Here is an 18,310-nt window from a genome sequence, read left to right as displayed (position 1 = left end):
CTTTATCCCTTAAAAAATCGAAAACTATTGACTGGGGAAAAATAAGTTCATTTGATTGTAACCAGCGCAATATTAAGTTATCGATTGTGGTAGAACTTAATTGGATCAAGTATTAATTTTCGAAAAATTTTTTTCAAAATCAACCAGCAAAAATTATATAAAATTGTTAAATTTCAGCAAAGCACCTGGTCAAATTTTTTTTTTCATTTTCCAGGTTTCGCAGCCAGTTCAAATCGACACTGCTGTGTCGCAAACTGACAGCCCGACCCAAAAACGCCCCCAGACCCCAAATGGGCGTGATTACTACTGGACAAACGACGGGAAACACCTCCAAAGTCTCAGTCAAAGTCCCAACTGGCCACACAGTGGCTAAAGCCCCCGCTGCAAACATGCCGACAATCAAAGATGTCCAGGAGTCTCCTGATCAAAAATCAGCTGGCGTGAACTCAAAGTCACGTGATGCAAATAAGGATAACACTCATCAAAAAGGCGCGCATTTAGCTCCTTTCCCCTGCAATTCCACCAGAGGTCAAGATAGTTCAAGAGATCGAAGCACTTCGTCGACCTCTGTGAATGCGGTTGACGATAAGGATGAAGGCGGTGTGGACTTCATAGAGCAAACTGATTGGTCGGAGGAGGGGTTCGACCTGGCCAATGGGAACGTTGAGGATGGCGCACATAATATCTTTGACAATTCCGAAATTTGAAAAATAAAGTCAATTACCCCCCCCCCCTCCTCTCTCTCTCTCGTCCCTTCAGCTCACGTCAGTTATTAACCCATGGCACTTGTTTGAGCTTATTTTTCTTTCGTGTGGTGATGTTGGTAAATTAACAGGGCTGTTGAGCGCTGTCACTTAAGAACCGCTGGAAAGCAGGGGCAAATTTGTAGGGATAGGGGTGGGTTAAACTAGCTCAAGAACCATCTTTCGTAGTGTATTATGAGCTCTACTGTTATCAACTACTCATAAATTAACCTTATATTTAATAATAAATCTGAGAATCTAGATCTAATTTTGAGGATCATTTTTTTCTAATGTCGAAAACGCGCAAAAACAGATTCCAGTGTGTCTGTCTCAGTTGTTTTTAGAACTTTATATTTTAGCTGACATCATTTCGCAATTTTTGGCAGATTATATATCTATCTTTATGCTTGTCATTGTTCTGCTGGTGATAGAAAATTTTTTTAATTGTTTTAAATAGTTTTAATATAAATAGTTTTGATTCTAATCATGACTTAATTTTAATAAAATTCTCTTAGTTTAGATTTCATTTCGTCAAAAGTAGCACTACAGCTTGTGCACAACTAAATTCAAGTTTCCCCGATTTAAAAAAAAATAATTGTAAAACATTTTATTTTCATCTTGACTTAATATAAGCTATTTACCACAAACCATTTCCTTACAAAAAAGAAAATTTATTGGGCAAAAAAGAAGATTTATTGGGCTATCGTTTACCCACATCCGTTAACTCAATATGTTGTGATTAATTTTAGCAATAATTCATTTCTCGCATGTTTATTTAACTTAAGTTCAATTTGTGTAGCCAAATGTTTTATGTGCAACCTTAACTGTTATATTTATGAGACTGAAAGTGTATTATTTTAAGTCGATAAAAATAAATATTTTATGGTAAAATCTAGTTTTGTAGCGATTAAGTAATAAATTTTCACTGTGGAACTCTCAGCTTTAAAATCAAAAATTCAGATACTCTCCCTTACATCAGAAAGCTTAGGTGCGTTGGCAGAGTTGGAGATCAGCGTACCGGAGATCAGGGGCGGATCTAGGATTTTCTGGAGGCGTAGGGCAGATTTTCAAAATGAATACTGAAAAAGTTTGATGACCTTTTTTTAGGTCATTCAAATCAAATTGATTTCAGAGCTCTCCCAAAAAAACCATAAAACCCTAATTTAACGAAAAATGTAGATGCTTGAGCAGGTTTCGAAAAACAGGTCCAGCACGCCGTTTAAGGCACCTTCACGTATAAAGTCCCTTTTTTCAGGAAAATCGAATATAGTTTCCCAAAAAAGTCATTTCCCAAAAAAATGGGCAGACTTGTTTTATCTCCATAACAGGAAACCTAAAATCAAAGCAGCTATTCTTCAACATTCTTTTCTATTTTACATTTTTTTAAAAAATCATAAAAGTTCAACTTAAACTGTAGATTGAAGAACTAATTTTTTTCCACGATTTAAAGATAAAATGAAAGCCGGAATCTATGTGAAACAAAGGCTCAAACAAATTGTGTTTAAAATCACGTGCAGTGCCCGGCGGCTTGATTTGTTTTTATCTATTTATGCGTAAGAGTTTATGCGACAGTTCTTTTTCACTCTTTCGAAGATGCTTGAAAGACTAAACAGACTTTAATGTTTTTTCACGCATCGATAAAATTGAATTTAAATAACTCCTAAATTATCAGTTGAAACCCGTTTCTACCGCAGAAATTCAAAAAGTTTAGTTTTGAAATTTTTTTGGTCAAATTTGAATATTATCGAGGCTAGTTGTATCACTTCAACTAAAAAAATAATCGCTTTAGCATGAAAATACTAACCGTACACCATTGTAACTTTCCTTTTTTCCTCAATTGCTTAGACCCATGAACAAAACTTGAATTTATCATAAGATAACTATTGTCTTATAATATGTTATGAGATATATCTATTAGCTATTTCTAAAAGAACTAGTTGTTGAGCAAACGTCAGGGACAAATGAGTCACTTTTTGCAGAAAAATGAAGAAAAATTTTTTCAAAATGTTATTATACAAATAGAATTCAGGTAGAATTTAGTACCAATCAAGCAACTATGAGAGAATAAAAAATAGTCTCCCCAGCACTTAATATTTATGATTTTTGTCTATGAAAACATAGACAAAAGCGCATTTGACAAGGAACAAATCCAAAAACAACAAAACTGCTCGTATCAGGGCGAAACCCTGATCGTTCCGACTCTCTTTTAAGATTAATGGAGCAGTAGTAACAAAAAAAATAAATGTGAAAAACTAAAATGAAAAAAAATATATTCTAAAATTTGATTTTTTTATGAAATCATCCCCCATACGCCATACAGTGTACAAAAGGATAGATTTTGCTCCTATGAACTAATCAACTATGGCAATTAAGCTTCCGTGAACCAATCTGGAACAATTTCTAAGACGGATTAAATCTCCGCTTACGCGTGAATAGCGCAAAATATATCGCGCGTTCATTGTCCCAAATTGGCCAAAATGGCAATATTTAAACTCTCATAACTTTACGAATAATGATCAGAGGTGGAGTATCTTTTCAAATTTAAGCTCAAGTCATTAATACCTTTTGAAAGATATTTAAAAAATTTAGTCAGAAATGGCTAGTTAAAAAGTCGAAAATTGTCTGAAGAAAAAAAACCCACCCCGAGCACAAATATTCCGTTACTTTCGTATCAAAAGTCGGAACAATAATTTGTTCTCTTAAAGTTTCTTCAGAAAATTTGAATATAATTCACTTTTCTAAAACACAGACAGACGACGGATTAGAACTATATAAATTGCTATTGTTTTCCAGAAATTCAGATACAGTATCGACTAGGGTAATATGAGTAGAAACAAGAATACTCCCGCATTGGCAAAAAAAGTTTCAATCGATTATAAGCATTTTTTGGTGTAGATTTTTTAGTATTAAGAAATCTATTGTATAAAACCCTATTAAGTCTAAACTGGATAATGTAAGGACTTTGAAAATTTCAGAAAAATCGATTATATAGTCTAGCAAAAAGATTTTTATGGTTTAAAATCTGTATACAATTTGTGCACAGTTTGTATAAAATAGATTTTAAGGCGTTTCCTAAGGAGCCAAAAAAATCAATCAAATTGTCCAAAAAATGGATTATATTGTCTAAAAAAAAGTGATTTTGCATTATTAGCAGTCTATTAAAAATTAAAACAATAAACACAAAAATATTCAAACTAAGCGACACAAATCATGAAAGTCTTCAATAAAAACAAGATTTTGCTCACAAACACATGAAAAACATGAACACAAAAACATTCAAACTACACGACACAAATCATGAAAATCTTCAATAAAAACAAAATTTTGGTCACCTGAATTTCATCAATTTAAACAAGATTTTGGGCGCAAAAAATGCGGTACTCTCCTGAAAACTATTCAAAAACAACAAGACTTTAGGCACAAAATAGTTCTGAACATCATCATTAGAATTGGACATCATCGACTTTAGTGCTTATAAATGACAAATAATTCATCAAAAATATCAAAATAAACGAAAATTTAGGCACAAAATATGCAATAAAAGTTTGAGTAACTGACAGTTGGAGAAGATTGATGAACAGAAGGAAACAAAAAAAGTTCTCTGAGTATATTCTGTTATGATAATTTGTGATGATATTTTTTAGTAGTTTTCTATGATTTTTTTTCACCAATTTTCTAAGAGTAAATTGTTTGAATACCACAGAAACTTAAATAATTTGAATCAAAACTTTCATATAGCTATTGCCGGTTATCAGAAGTACAACGAGCATGAACTCTGATTTTTGCTTTCAAATTTTTCAAGTTTTGTCCTCTTGATTTTTTTTGCTTTCCCTGTGTCCATTGTTTGCGTTTCACTCCTTTACTACAGCATGCATTTGGTAAATCAAGAACTATTTGTTATATAGCTATCCATACCAGTTACTTTGTTTGGATAATAAAAAAAACTTCTTTCTCTTCTAGAAGGTATTGGGCCAAACAAAGATAATATTGGGCCAAAAACATTTCACATTTTCCAAAGCAAAAGTGACAAGATGTACTGGTTCTAGCGTTGTTGGTCTGATATTTAACCAGCGGTCTGTTTTTAGGGCTACTCTTCGATATAAAGACTTGATATTAAAATTGAGTTACTGGAAAAAAAAACTGCGGAATTCACTGACAAATTGTTGACTCCAGCAACAAAACTACCAAATTGACCGCGGAGTCAAACAATAATATTTGGAATCCAGCGTCCAATATTTGGAGTCCCTTGAACGGCTAAAACACGTTTGTGGCAGGAATCCAATAATAAAATAATATTTCGCCTTTTTATAAGATCATAAACATTTGGAGCTTATTGAAAAATCTCTAAACACTCAAAAATTATATTCCTATCATCCAGACGCGTGAACCGACAATTTTTTGTTTTGCTACAAAATTGACCTTAGCGTGGTAATGAAGAGCAAAATAGCACTGAAACTTATTTGAAAAAGCCTCTTTTTTATTAGGCTGCCCTCAAAAAAGATTCCTGGAAAATCTCTGCGATACTAAATTCAATAGAATTTTGTGGAATATCCGAAAGATGAAGCTCCCACACCCCACCAAAGTGAGGAGCAGTTTGTGTATTAAGATAGAGTCAATTTAGTTCTGTTGAATCTTTTGTGCTATTTTATCTTTAATGATTTTCGAGGTTTTTTCATAACTTGTTTACGTGCGGCGGCAGAGTATGTTGCTTGATCGGGAAGACTTAGTTTCGGAGAACCACGTCAAGTCATAGATCTACAAATTGCATTGAAGCAATTCTCGTTTGTCTGATAGTTGGTATTTTCCAGCTGGATTGTAGGCATTATTGCACCAGCAAAGAAGCAAACTTTGTTTTTGTCTTTTTCAGCATTGCGGAATGAACAGTTGTTGTCAATTTCAACGATTTGAAAGGAACGTTTCTGGATCCTTTTCCGGATCGTCGAAGCAATGAGCGGGTAGATCAGACAAAAAGAATTTAGTTTAAACCTTTATATTGAAAGCAGCGGCAGAAGAAGTAGCGGTGGCGAATATGTGTGAAGGTTTTTCTGTGAGTCAAAATGGGAAACTTTGTTAAGTAGTGTCGTACAAAGTCTTTGCACAGATTAGAAAACTAGGAAAAAGAAGAACACTCTAAAAAGAAGAACAAAATTTTGGATGAAGATTTTAAAAAAAGGTTGCATAATTGATAATTACTCTTAAGTTGATTAAATTACTTTTTGTGAATAATGTGTTTTACAGTTTTTATGAATTTGGATTACTCTGTAATTTTTAGTTTGATTTTTAATTCTGGAGATGCACTAAAATTGTGCGAAAGGTATGTTTAATTCACAATTTCAACGGTATCGAGTTAATGATTTAGTTTTTGATGTATGCTGTTTTTTTTGCTTACAATACTTCTACAACTACCCCAGATAATACGGGGGCATCACATAAATTTCTCAATGTTTTTTATGCGCCGATTCTTTTTTTGGTAAAGTTTTTAATTTCTGGCGATTGGTTTCAATTTTCTCGGCTTTTTTTACCTGAATTTTAGGTAGTGCCCCATCTTATTCTAGCAATATAATTTGAGTACTCGAAATCAGCCCCTGGGAACTTTTATATCATTTTAAACATCAAGTGAGAAGTTTTTTTTATAAAGTTTTTTTTTGCAACTAAAACATCCTCCAAAGATCTAAGTGCTACTTTTCTAGCGCCATGCTGCTTTCATCTGATTGTGCATTTAATGCGAGTGGTGCTAAGCAATTGTTCGCTTTTGTAATTTTTTGTCCTGACGATGTACAAATTTACGAATTTTTAATGACCACAGTTTTTTACTTGTTTCATCAACCGTTCTGATAAAAGATTACACAACCGTCTAACTGTTTTCTTGGCAGAAAATCTTTCGGACAAAACGAATGATTTTTCTGCAATGTAAGTAATATTACATTTTGGTTGATTTTTTTTTCTGGAACCACCCAAAAGAACTGGTTGTAAACAACGACAGCCATGATCTTTATATTCAACATAAAATTAATTTCAATGTTGTTTTACTGCCTATAATCCTCACTGTGTAAACCGCAGACAGAAGCAGATGTTAAAACTAAAAGCAAACTCGATGAGGAAAATAGGAGGAGGGAAATAGGGCTAACCACTCCAAATGACAAGATCGCACGCTTTTTGACTCCTAACAATAACAAATTGGCATCTAAGCACCCAACAAAGGCTGAATATAAGTGCCTCAAACCCGGAAAGCCAATAATTTTTCGTAACTGAGTTCTATGATTAAAAAGTCAATTGTGTCATTTCCAAATGGTTTTGGAATAGGTTCGGACAATATTGTTCCGCTAGTTTTTATTGACCTGATTAAAAATCCAAATGGCAATGAGGGGCTCAATTGCTTTGAGTCGCTTACCATGCTCCTAAACCATTTATGGGAAGATAAAGTCACCAAATCCTTAGGCATTTTTTTGGAGCAAAGGATATCACCATCATAAGAATAGATAAAAATCTGCAACCGCTTGCTATTAATTACTTAAATTATTTTTTAGTATAGCATTTAGCTCGCTCAATAAAGAAACTACGTTAAATCACGTTTAATTTAACCGCCGGGAGTCATACAATTGTACTCCTTGCGTTAACACTAAACCGAGTTAATTCTTAAACGTAAATTCTATCGTTATTTCAGAGGACAAAACAAAGCAAAGCATGCCAAAACTTGGCCATTGTTAGCTGAAATAAATCAGTAGCTACTAAAAAACTGGTAATTTTAATTAAACGTTTGGTTTTTAGATGATGAAAATCTGGCCGACGACTATGAGAAGGTGACCATAAAAATATACTGAAACCGGAAAAGTTATGACTGATGCCCAAACACAGAAAAAGTTGAGCTTTTTGCTAATTGCTTTAGCTTGCAGAAACTATATTTTTGTGTGCAAACCCCTGATAAAACTTAAAAAAAACTTTAATATGATGATGTCTAAAATAACGTTTGAAATAACATTTTTAATTTCTTATTTCCATACTTTATGTAAGAACAAGAACTGTAGAAATGAATGATCGTCACGATACCTCTACAGTACGGTTCAGAAGCGACCACACCTTTTGACGTTCGACCCATGGGCTGTTGGTAGGCAAATCCTGCGGGATGTAACGGTAGTCGACTCCCTAGCCCCTAGTAGAATAAGCGCAGACTCAATATTTATCCTCGGAACGGTGACGACCGAGGAGGAAGATGGTGTAACTGATAAATATAGATCTTTAGTTATTGATGAATATATTTTTCGGCCATTAAACTTTGAAGTCGAGGGTGATGCCGGCCCTAGCAACAGATTTTTCTAAAGGAACTCAATATCAGGTCAACCTTTTGGGTTTCTTTCAGATCCGTTTGTTCCGGCAGATGTTAGTTTTTCCAATCTGGTTGGCTTGAATCTTTTTCATCTGACTCTCTACCTCTATTCACGTTCTACGATACTCTTCCATGTCTAGAAAATTCCTAGAATGTTGACTGGAATATGTGATGAAGAGACTTCTGACTGTAGCTTGGTTTTTATGATACGTTTTATTTTTTTTTGCAAAACTGAGTACATTTTATTTCGTCGTTTTGATTTTTTTTCTGAAAACTGCGATCAAGTTATGCTAATTATAGTTTTTTGTTTCTCATTCTGTTCTGAAGGGAAATGTTAGCCAGTCAATCTTGACTAACCAAGGAAAGCGCTGAGAAGGTTGATTGTGCTATGATTAACGTTAAGACCCGTTGGTCGTATTTCTAAGCTTTAAAAAAATGTTGTCTCAGTGTCGAGTAAATTTGGTCTTAATAATGTCGTTTTTCAGTCTTAATACAATGGGAGGTCGACCTTTCATCCGACATTCTACAAGAGTCTTCGGTTGCCGTGGTAATTTGATTGGCAATTTCTTGAATTCAAACTCTGTAGTAAATTTTACGCTGATGAGTTTGACCGAAGATGGATGGCATGTTCTGTCTTCAGGAAATGAAATACCAATACGAATGCCAACACCACAAAACCAACACCAAGGCCTCAATACCACTACCAATACCAATATCGAACTGAATCATCTTTACCAATACCAATACCAATACCAAACCCAGTCAATACCTCAATAATTTGTTACAATACCTCAATACTTTGTTACAATACCGCAAAAACCGTGAAAACTCATGAGACGTTTGAAACACGAAACATTTTGGATCAAAATGTCTTGCATAAAGAGTTCTCTACAATTTTCGTTTTTTTTTACATTTGAACAACGAACGGAGGGAATTCAATACTAGTTTTAGTAAACTTTTTTTGTTTAAATAGTTCAATTTTCTTTTTTTGTTGTTTTCGTTAGATTGTTTTTATGTTTTTTTTTACATATTAATTTAAGAATTTTTGTTTTTCCTCCATATATCTGTTTTATATCTCAGTCAAAACCCCTTGACTATCAAAATGGCAGGGAGAATCTCTAGGCTTTCAAATTTGAATGCCCTTATAAAGAAAAGTCTCGCCTCCATTTACATTCTTTCTGATTAAGAATCACGACACCTGTGGGATGTAACGGTAGTTGAATTCCTAGCCCCTAGTAGAGTACACGCAAGCTCTGTTTTTAACCCCGGAACGGCAGAGATGGAAGATCAAAAATGTGACAAAAATAGAGATTTAACTAATGATGGATGTATTTTTCAATCAATAGCTTTTGAAGTTCATGGTGTCGAGGGCCCTAGCACAGATGTTTCTGGATAAATTTTGTAACAACTTCTGCACGTGTACCGAGGAACCCAGGACAGACAGTTTGTTTAAGCAGAGAATCTCCCTCACAATATAGGTTGCGAACACTGCCTGTGTACCCGGCACTATTAATGATAAAAAGTACTTCACTTTCGAAGAAATTTTATATCTATAGAGCAAAGGGAACAAAAACCCAGCTTAATATATGTATATGATAGACCCGTAGCCTCATATCAGATCAGTCTTTTTGATTCTTTTTAAACTCCGGTATATTTTGTGCAGGTATTAGTTTTCTCAATCTGGTTAGCTTGATTCCCAACCATCTGACTCTCTTTACTTCTATCCACAGTATACTTTACTAACTTTTTCTAGTAACTTTTGAGGATTTTGGCTGGATAATGTGATGAAGGTACTCCTGGCTGTAACCTCGATATTTTTGAACTTCTGATTATTTTCTTAAATTGAGGATTTGATTGATGTAATAACGTCGTCTCATTTTATTCAAACATGAGTAACTAATCTGACTTCCTCACTAATATTAACTTTAAGCCTAATTGTTGTGATAAACTTATTAAATAGTTTCCGGTTTGAATGGCTGGTGCTCGACGTGGCAGATCTGGCTCGACTCTAGCTGGAGAAGACTCGTGTGCGAAGTTTGCGAAAGGCAGTGGGGCTTCCGGTGAACAGTGGATCTTCCGGTGAACAGCTTCCGGTGAACAGTGCGATATTTGCGAGGCTTGGTTTCACAATTCCTGCTCAGGACTTCCTGTCGAACTCATACCTCAAAATGCTAAACAAGCTAAGTTACTTCTTTTTTGCTGCAAAGTACAGTTGCAAAATTGAAAGAAATTATTGCTGAAACTATTTCTGAGCAATTGATTGTTGTGGTTGAAAAAGTTACAACTGAAGTTAATCGTGCAGACCCAGTGCCCGATCGGGGACACTTGGGCCCCCCAGTGCCACCCTCTTCTGCCATTCATAATATGGACAGCATTGATAAACGTAATGAATATACCTGAACTTACAAACTTGTCCAATGCAAAGCGTTTGGAACACGATGATGAACATTTAAAGAATATTCTAGAAACACTCGGTGAATGGGATAAAAACAACATTAATCTGGTAAAACGGCTTGGTCCCTTTAATGAACAATCAGATCGCCCTCGGTCCCTTATTGTTAAATTTTCCAATGAATGGAATGCTAGGAAATGCTTGACAAAAGGATATAAACTTCGGAATTATGATAACCCAGTCTATATTAGCAAATCGCTTTCAAAAGAAGAGGTTATTTTGATAAAGCGTGTTTTGAAAAAACGCTGGGAGCTCATGCAAAATGGAACTCCTAAAGTTGTGCTAAAAATCAAAAATCTGAAGGTTTTCCATAACAACGTAGAAATTATTATCCAGTCTTGACTATCAGACATTAGTATTATTGTGTGGAACATTCGCAGTATGGCGAGTGTACAAAAAACGATTAGACTGTGTTAACTTTCTATCTGTTTACAATCCTGAATTTCTATACCTTCAGAGACCTGGCTGGATACTACTGTTAATATATCCTTCCTGACTGTGGTTATACTGTTATATCACAAAACAATAGGCAAAATGGTATTCATGGTGGAGGTGCAATTGTGTACAAATCTTGCTCCCAGTATTCCGCTTACAATTTTACTAGCGCTGATTACGATTTTGCTTGTTGTTGTATTGTCAAATCCGACCCCCCTTTGCTTGTTGTTACTATTTACAACCACCAGTTTCTTCCGAGTACCGCATTCAGAGTAATGTGCTCAACTCGTGTATTTTATCAAATACTAGTAGATTTGCTGCTAGGCATCCTGATGGCTTTATTTGTATTTGCGGCCACTTTAATTCCCCAGATATCTGTTGGACGTCTTATACCGCTTGTTCAGACTATTCAAATTCAATCATTGATTTGTTTGAACAGTTTAATGACGCTCAGTTAGTCGAGAACAGTACTCATATTAACGGCAATGTTTTAGACATTTTTGTTACTAACTGTCCAAATCTTTGCTCTGTATCTGTCCTTTCCAGCACTTTTTGTTCGGATCATTATCCAATTTCTGTCAACATTCAAATTAATTACAACGAACGGGCATCCAGTTCCTGCGATGTTCCCGTTTACTCTCAAGGCAGTTTTAATCTTTCTAATTTTGACCTTGGTCTGATGTATTTCAACAATTTTCTTTTGTACTATTATCAAATGTTGTACAATGCTCAACCTTTTTTTGATAGTTGGTACAACATCCTAATAAATGCAGTTTACATGTCTGTTAATGTCAAGCGCAAGAAAAGGAAGCTTTTATCGTTTCATTTTTCTAGCCACTCTGTTCACGTCACTAATACGGTTGCTACTGAGAAGAGACGGTTAAAGTCTGTTGGGTTACTTAGCTCTCACAAGCTTGGTGATTTGCAGGCTACCCTTATGGAGTCCGTTGAGCTTGACAAATTAATATTAATATCTAATTTTGAAACTCTTGATACAAATAATTGTTACAAACTTCTTAAAAATTTATCTGGTGGTGGTATGCTACCTGCTGAAATTACTTACATGTCAGTAAAAGCGTCAAACGACCATTGCAAAACAAATTTATTCAATACGTTTTTATCTTCGGTTTTTAAACCGGAGCGGTTTTTTACGCCGATGCCTGAAGTGAGCGAAGACACTTGTATTAAATTAGATGAAGTCAATTTTAGTTCCAGTGATGTTGAACTGCTTTTAAAGAAAATTCCGGACACTGCCTCGGTTGCAGCTGATGGTATCCCCCCTTTCATTATTAGAAACTGTGCCAATATTTTAGCGCCGCTTGTTTACGTTCTTTTTACTTGCATTATTTCTACGCGTCTCTGGCCAAATATTTGGAAACAAGCGTATGTTATACCTTCTTTCAAATCTGGCAGTAAAATTGATGTGTGTAACTACAGAGGCATTAGTATTTTACCCCGATTGTCTCTCGTTCTAGAGAAGATCATTTTTAATTTTATTTACAACCATGTTCGTAACGAACTCTCGAATGCACAGCACGGATTTAGATGCCGGCGCAGTACGTTTACTCAGCTATTAGACTACATTGAAAAAGTGTACAGCTCTTGTGATGGTAATATTGATTATTATTCTGTTTATTTTGATGTTCAAGAAGCATTTGACACTGTGTCACACAATAAGTTATTATTCAAACTACGCGCTTTTGGTTTTGATGATGCGTTTATTGAGTTACTTTCTTCGTATCTTTCAGGTCGCACTCAGAGAGTCCGCATAAATACTTTTCTTTCGTCCTGTACTGCTGTTCCCAGTGGTGTACCACAGGGCAGTATTTTGGTCCCTTTGTTATTTTTAATTTTTTTTATTAATGATTTACCTGATTGTGTGAATTCGTCCAGTTGTTACCTTTTTGCAGACGATTTAAAGCTTTTCTCAAAATCTAGATCCGAGTTATTCCAAAACGATACTAACTCAGCTGCAAATTGGGTCAAGGATAATGGTTTAACTTTTCACCCCAGCAAAACTGTGTTACTCACAAATGTCACTTTTTTAATGATACTGCCATAACTATATCCAATTCGGTTCAAGATTTGGGTGTCAATTTATGTCCAGACCTTAATTGGAACAACCATATCAATATTAATTTGGGCAAAAGCATGCGGAGCTTTCATTATATCAAACGGACTGTTCCTTTTAGCGCCCCGATAAAGACGAAGTTATCTGTGTATGTTGCCTGTGTTCAAAGTATTCTTTTGTATAACTCATGTGTCTGGAACCCAAAAATGACTTTGCTCAAAAAAATGGAAAAATCTCACAAACAAGAAAGCTGTAAAATGGGTTTCTGGGAGAGATAATTATGTTGCTGCCCTTTTGACTTTACGTATTTTACCCATTTGCTATCAATGTAACATTCGCCCGGAAGATACATATCGACGGAGAACAAAACTAAGTCCTAAGACGACTGGCTAACGTCTAAACAGAGCTTTGCATGTTTTTCACCGTCTCTACCAAGCCAGTACTTTCGGTGGTCTTTCCAACATCGGGTCGACAAAAAAAACGTTACTGCTTTCGGCCTCGGTCAAAACACTCAAATTAACTGAAATACATGCAGAAATAGTGAGCTCATGGCTGGGTCTCAGTATCTCCAGACCACGAGGTCACTCCTAAAAACAGGGCTACTACTACTTATTGAATTATTATTGTTTTTGTTCAGTAGATAAAAATCATCATCTCCATCGAAGATGGATCAACCCTTTCCCCCAACTCCTAGCTTCTCATTCTAGCAAAATGAATTCAGATGTTAGTTAAATTCAAATCAGGACATGCCAGGGAAGCTAAAAGTTCATATAAGATGATAAAAGTTCCAGCCCCGAAACCCCTCCTGATTCTCGAATCCACTGAATCAAGCACGTTAAGCTTGATTTATCTGTAACCCGGAAGGCTGGTTTCCACCCCTCACTGTTGTTAGCAACTGCCTTGCAACTATTGTAGCGACACAATAGTTGCAACTTGGAGCGGTTTCTGCTACTTCTGCTTTTCTCTGATTCCGATTCTCAATTTTCTCGTTGTTGTCGTCGTCGCAACTATCGTTGTTGTGTCCTTCTTCGACGTTTCTGCCAAAATGGCCGTTTCTGACGTTTCTCAGTAATATGACGTCATAATTCGAATTTTTAAAATTTTAAAATACCAGAACATTCTAGCCCTCACCGTTTTGCCAATCGTTCCAATAAAGCTCTTATTCCCTCAAAATCGCCAATTCGGAAGGTTCACTGCTAAAATTTCGAATATGCTGAATCTGCATTTTGATCCATTCTGGTCGAATGTCACATACTCCCCGGACAGTCCGGTCAATGTCCTCATTGAATCTCGCAAAGTTCGTAAAATAGGCACAGTGTCATCGAACAGAATTTACAAAATGCACGAAATTACTTTTATCCACGTCACATCGACTCACTGCAGAATATAAATGGCATCATACTACATCACTATAGCCTTCAAATTCTTTCATTAATCTGCACATTGAGGATATGACCTAGGATAAAAACATATTTTCCGATTTCCAATGTCAACGTCCTGATTAAAACTTTTTCTCCTAGATTTAAAAGATGTTGGTTTGCAGGACAGTCCTGCCAACCAACAAGCTAAAATTATCCTACTATGCTTCATCCCTTCGGACTTCTCGCTTGTTATTGTCCTGAATATTAAAACTAAGTAACTCTGTGGTTAGAAAGAACAATGAAACAATCTCCCTCTTCGAGAGATTACCCAAGCCTTTCATGTCACCACAAAGTGATTAGTTCTCCTAGCTGATTAAAAACAATCATGCAGGCTGGAATATTTAAATATACTTTTTCACTCAAGCCTTTCTAAATAAATAGTAAGTAAGTGTCTCTAAAGCCACTTAACTAAAATCAAAACGCAAATTTATAAATGCAACAACTTCAAAACTCAACTAAATGTTTCCGTTTTCAATTACAACTTGGTTGCTTAGTTTCTCACTTGAGTTTTTTCACACACATAAAACAATTCTGAGTTTTAACTTTTTCTTCATCACTCCTTTGTTTTCTTCTTTTTTCGTCGTTTAGAAGTTCTAGAAAATGTAAATTCTTCTAATTTCGTCTCTTTTTGCATCTCGTTTTTCGGCCATTCGTCAATGTTCCATTTCCTCGTCCTGCGACACTGACTCTGCACTCTCAGTTTCTGTATCCTGCAACACGTCATTAGCTATCCTGACGCTGTTGGAAGCCGTCCTCCAACACTTCTGCTCTTCTACCCTCTGTTTGCAACAAGGTAGGGGATCCACGTTAGATTCTCTGTTCTTGCAGAAGCTGTTGTGGAGACACAACGTCACATTTCTCTCCAAATCTTCCTTCAACATCTCTGTCTTCTCCTTTCCACTACGTTCACTTGTCCTGGAAATTCTTTTCACAGCGGTGGTCACTGCATTCCGATGAGTCACGAGAGCTCGCTTGAAAGCTCCTGCTCCAATGTCCAGCTGATATTCACTGTACACTCTGCCGTGCTTCGACATATGCTTTTTAGCATATTCGTACAACCATGCATTCATGTTAGCTCTGAACCATGGCATCAATCGTTTTCTTGCCCATATCTTCTTCACTTCCATCGGAATGTTTAGAATTTTGCACATTGTCTCAAAAAGATCTAAATCTTTTAGACAATCTAATTTCCGCAACTGTTCTCTCGTCGGCGCTTCCTGTCTATTGTTCTCTCTTACGTGAGCTTCCAGCCATCGTATCATCATCATAACTTTCACTATCACTATTGTTATGGGCTGTGATGAGTCTGGTAAACCCATGGAGAGCAGCTCTCTAGAGTCCCAGATCAACACCAGATTACTACGCTTGGGATACCACCAGCTCTGCAGCAAGCAGTGGCAGGGAAACTCGTCATGTGTCAACATGATGCTCCTCCAATTACATTTTCCCGAAGCTTCCAGTAATGGTTCCACTTCCATCATCACTCAGTGGACTTCATCATTCTCGTCTACTGTATTGTAATCTGTGACAGTTGATCCTCTCTGTTTCTGTCTCTCAAAGTCACTGAAGTTCCCGCTCACGTATCCCATGAACTTCTTTCCTAGTATTGATTCCAACTCTTCCTTGGTTCTCTCTGGAACTGCTGAGAACATCTTACATAGCAACTCGTAAGATTTCTCGGACATTCTCGCCAGTCTCACACACTTCGGCACTGAGAAGGCTTGATCCACGATCGTTCTCGTACTCTTTACATCCACGGCTACGAATCGTACCGGGTATCTGCTCTTGCACATTGGAGCCAATGTCGAACCCACCAAATATCGTGCTCCTGATGGTCTACAATAAGTCTCACTGTATCTGATGTTCATTTCCGTCTCGATCGCTTCCCTCCATTTTCCTATGTACTTCTGCTCAGTCTGCAGAACTCCTGGGAATACTTCTACACTGATGGCTGTGACCATCTCATGTCTCTGTTCTAGATTCAATAGTGACTCTAGAGAACCAAACATGCTGTAGAATCCTAGTGCAGTCACTAGATTCACCTCGGTTCCTCCATGGCAATCTGCTATCAGTTCGTTTCTGTCCTTGTTTTCATCACGACGTTCCCAAACAATACCGTCAATTGCTCGTGTTGTTTCTCTAGGGTCTTCACACAGTCCAGACCTCCACAGCTACCAGGTTTGACCCAGTCTTCTGGTCCCCAGCCAGGCAACTCCACTTTATCTTCTCCGTTGCTCCTAGAGGCCGTTATCATCACATTATATATGATGTTAAGGTCACGCAGGTTACAGTCTGCATTTAGTCCCTCTGTACGTCTTGTGACGCCCGTAATATCGAGTCAGCATTGGGACTAGGACACCATGATGGCCTCATCAATTCCCACACTGCCATCAAGCTCGTTCTCAGTAATTCATCCGAGAATCCCAACCCAAACTCCACTCTTTTGTCGGATTTTGGTACGGAAGGTGCAGTCACCTCTTCTTCCAAGACCAATCCCAATTTGGCCTGTAGATTGTTAACGCTCTTAATCGTTACAATTCTGGACGTCCAGAATCTTAGTAACACCGCCTGCTCGTAATCGAAGAAGCAATCGCGTATGTCTTCACTCAGGAAAGGGTTGTACGCTATCCCTATGATTCCGGATACGTAGCTATACGATTTCTTCTTGATCGGTCCACAGTATTCACTGGATTTCGGCAGTGCCCCCATAGCTTCTTTAGTGAGTCTCAGCTCCTTGTTTGAGAATCTCCTGATTTCGTCTATCTTTCTCATGGGTTCTAACTCCTCGGATTCTTTCATCTTCACCCTCATCGGTTTGCTTTGCTGCATATCTAGCAGTGCTAGCAAAAGTAAGGCTTTCGCTCGCTCATCGCCTTCCCTCAGCATCTTAACACAAGTGTTCAACGCAGGTACTGAAATCTGTTCTATCATGAATCGAATGAAACAGAGAGCGTCTCTCCGCTTCGCACACGCTACTGCTGCTCCCTCTTGGACTATCAGATCCCTCAGGTTCGTCATAAGGATAACCTTCTCTTCTTTTGAACTCTTCCTTTCTTCTGAATCATACTCTTCGCGAGTTAGTCCCATCATGCACCAGGCAAATCTCAGTTGTAACTCTGTTCTTACGTAAGGTTCTGCCACGAGAGCGTGTATTCTTGGCGTAGTCCTCATCTCTTCTTCGAAGTACCTTAATACCACTGCTTTCTATGGAAGGCTCACCAACTGCTCCATCGTTTCTGCCTGTATCTCAGACGATGCTAAAGTCCCGTACGCCTTCTGCCTGAGGGTGGTGCCTTGCAACATTGTCTGCATATAACCCTCCATGGCACCCTTGTCTTCCAGAGCCATCACGTACCCTCAAGCCGAGTTTCGGTATTCCAACATTTCCATGTATCCACCGGCCGGTTCATCTATCGACACAGCCTCCGATACCGTCAGTCGGTTATACTCCACTGGTACTAGTTGTCCTGCGACATTTCCCTTTCCATGATTCATGGGAGATGGCTTAAAGTCTTTCATTTTGCTCTCTCCACATTGGCTGAGTATTTCCATTTCCAAGGTTGCTCCAGTCAGAGTGCGGTCACTCCTTTTGGATTTATAAACTGTTGACTTTATTCCCGCCATGAGAATGGGTGGCACCATCGCTATATCAGTCAACATATTGTCGGTGCCAGGCAATTGATAATCACCTTGTCCCAAATCCATGACCTCTTCGACTCGTTTCCTTTTCGCTGAGTTAACAGCTTTCATCGATATCTCCGAATCCACCTTCGTCTTTCCGACTCTCCTCGGTATCACTCTGATGCCTAACTTCATTTTCATCGCATTGATCCTATCAATCACCAATTTTGATCGCATCGTCCC

At 37.2% G+C, this 18,310-nt stretch overlaps 2 protein-coding genes across 2 annotated transcripts in view; both read left to right on the top strand.

Moving 5' to 3' along the window:
- The window catches only part of LOC134851164 (neuropeptide receptor 15-like), an 80,685-nt gene extending 79,110 nt beyond the window's left edge, over positions 1-1,575 (top strand). The window contains exon 4 of the mRNA XM_063867131.1: positions 215-1,575. Coding sequence (XP_063723201.1) covers positions 215-707 — 493 coding nt within the window. The 3' untranslated portion in view covers positions 708-1,575. The remainder of the gene's footprint in view (positions 1-214) is intronic.
- An 8,422-nt stretch (positions 1,576-9,997) lies between these two features.
- LOC134851547 (paraplegin-like) overlaps positions 9,998-18,310 on the top strand; it is a 215,967-nt gene continuing 207,654 nt past the window's right edge. Inside the window, exon 1 of the mRNA XM_063867677.1 lies at positions 9,998-10,027. The gene's annotated coding sequence lies outside the window, so the exon portion shown is untranslated. The remainder of the gene's footprint in view (positions 10,028-18,310) is intronic.

The sequence above is a fragment of the Symsagittifera roscoffensis genome, chromosome 7, assembly GCF_963678635.1.
Source record: "Symsagittifera roscoffensis chromosome 7, txSymRosc1.1, whole genome shotgun sequence".
Classification (NCBI taxonomy): domain Eukaryota; kingdom Metazoa; phylum Xenacoelomorpha; order Acoela; family Convolutidae; genus Symsagittifera; species Symsagittifera roscoffensis.
The sequence above is the reverse complement of the archived record's forward strand: the minus strand, read 5'-3'. Positions and strand labels throughout refer to the sequence as shown.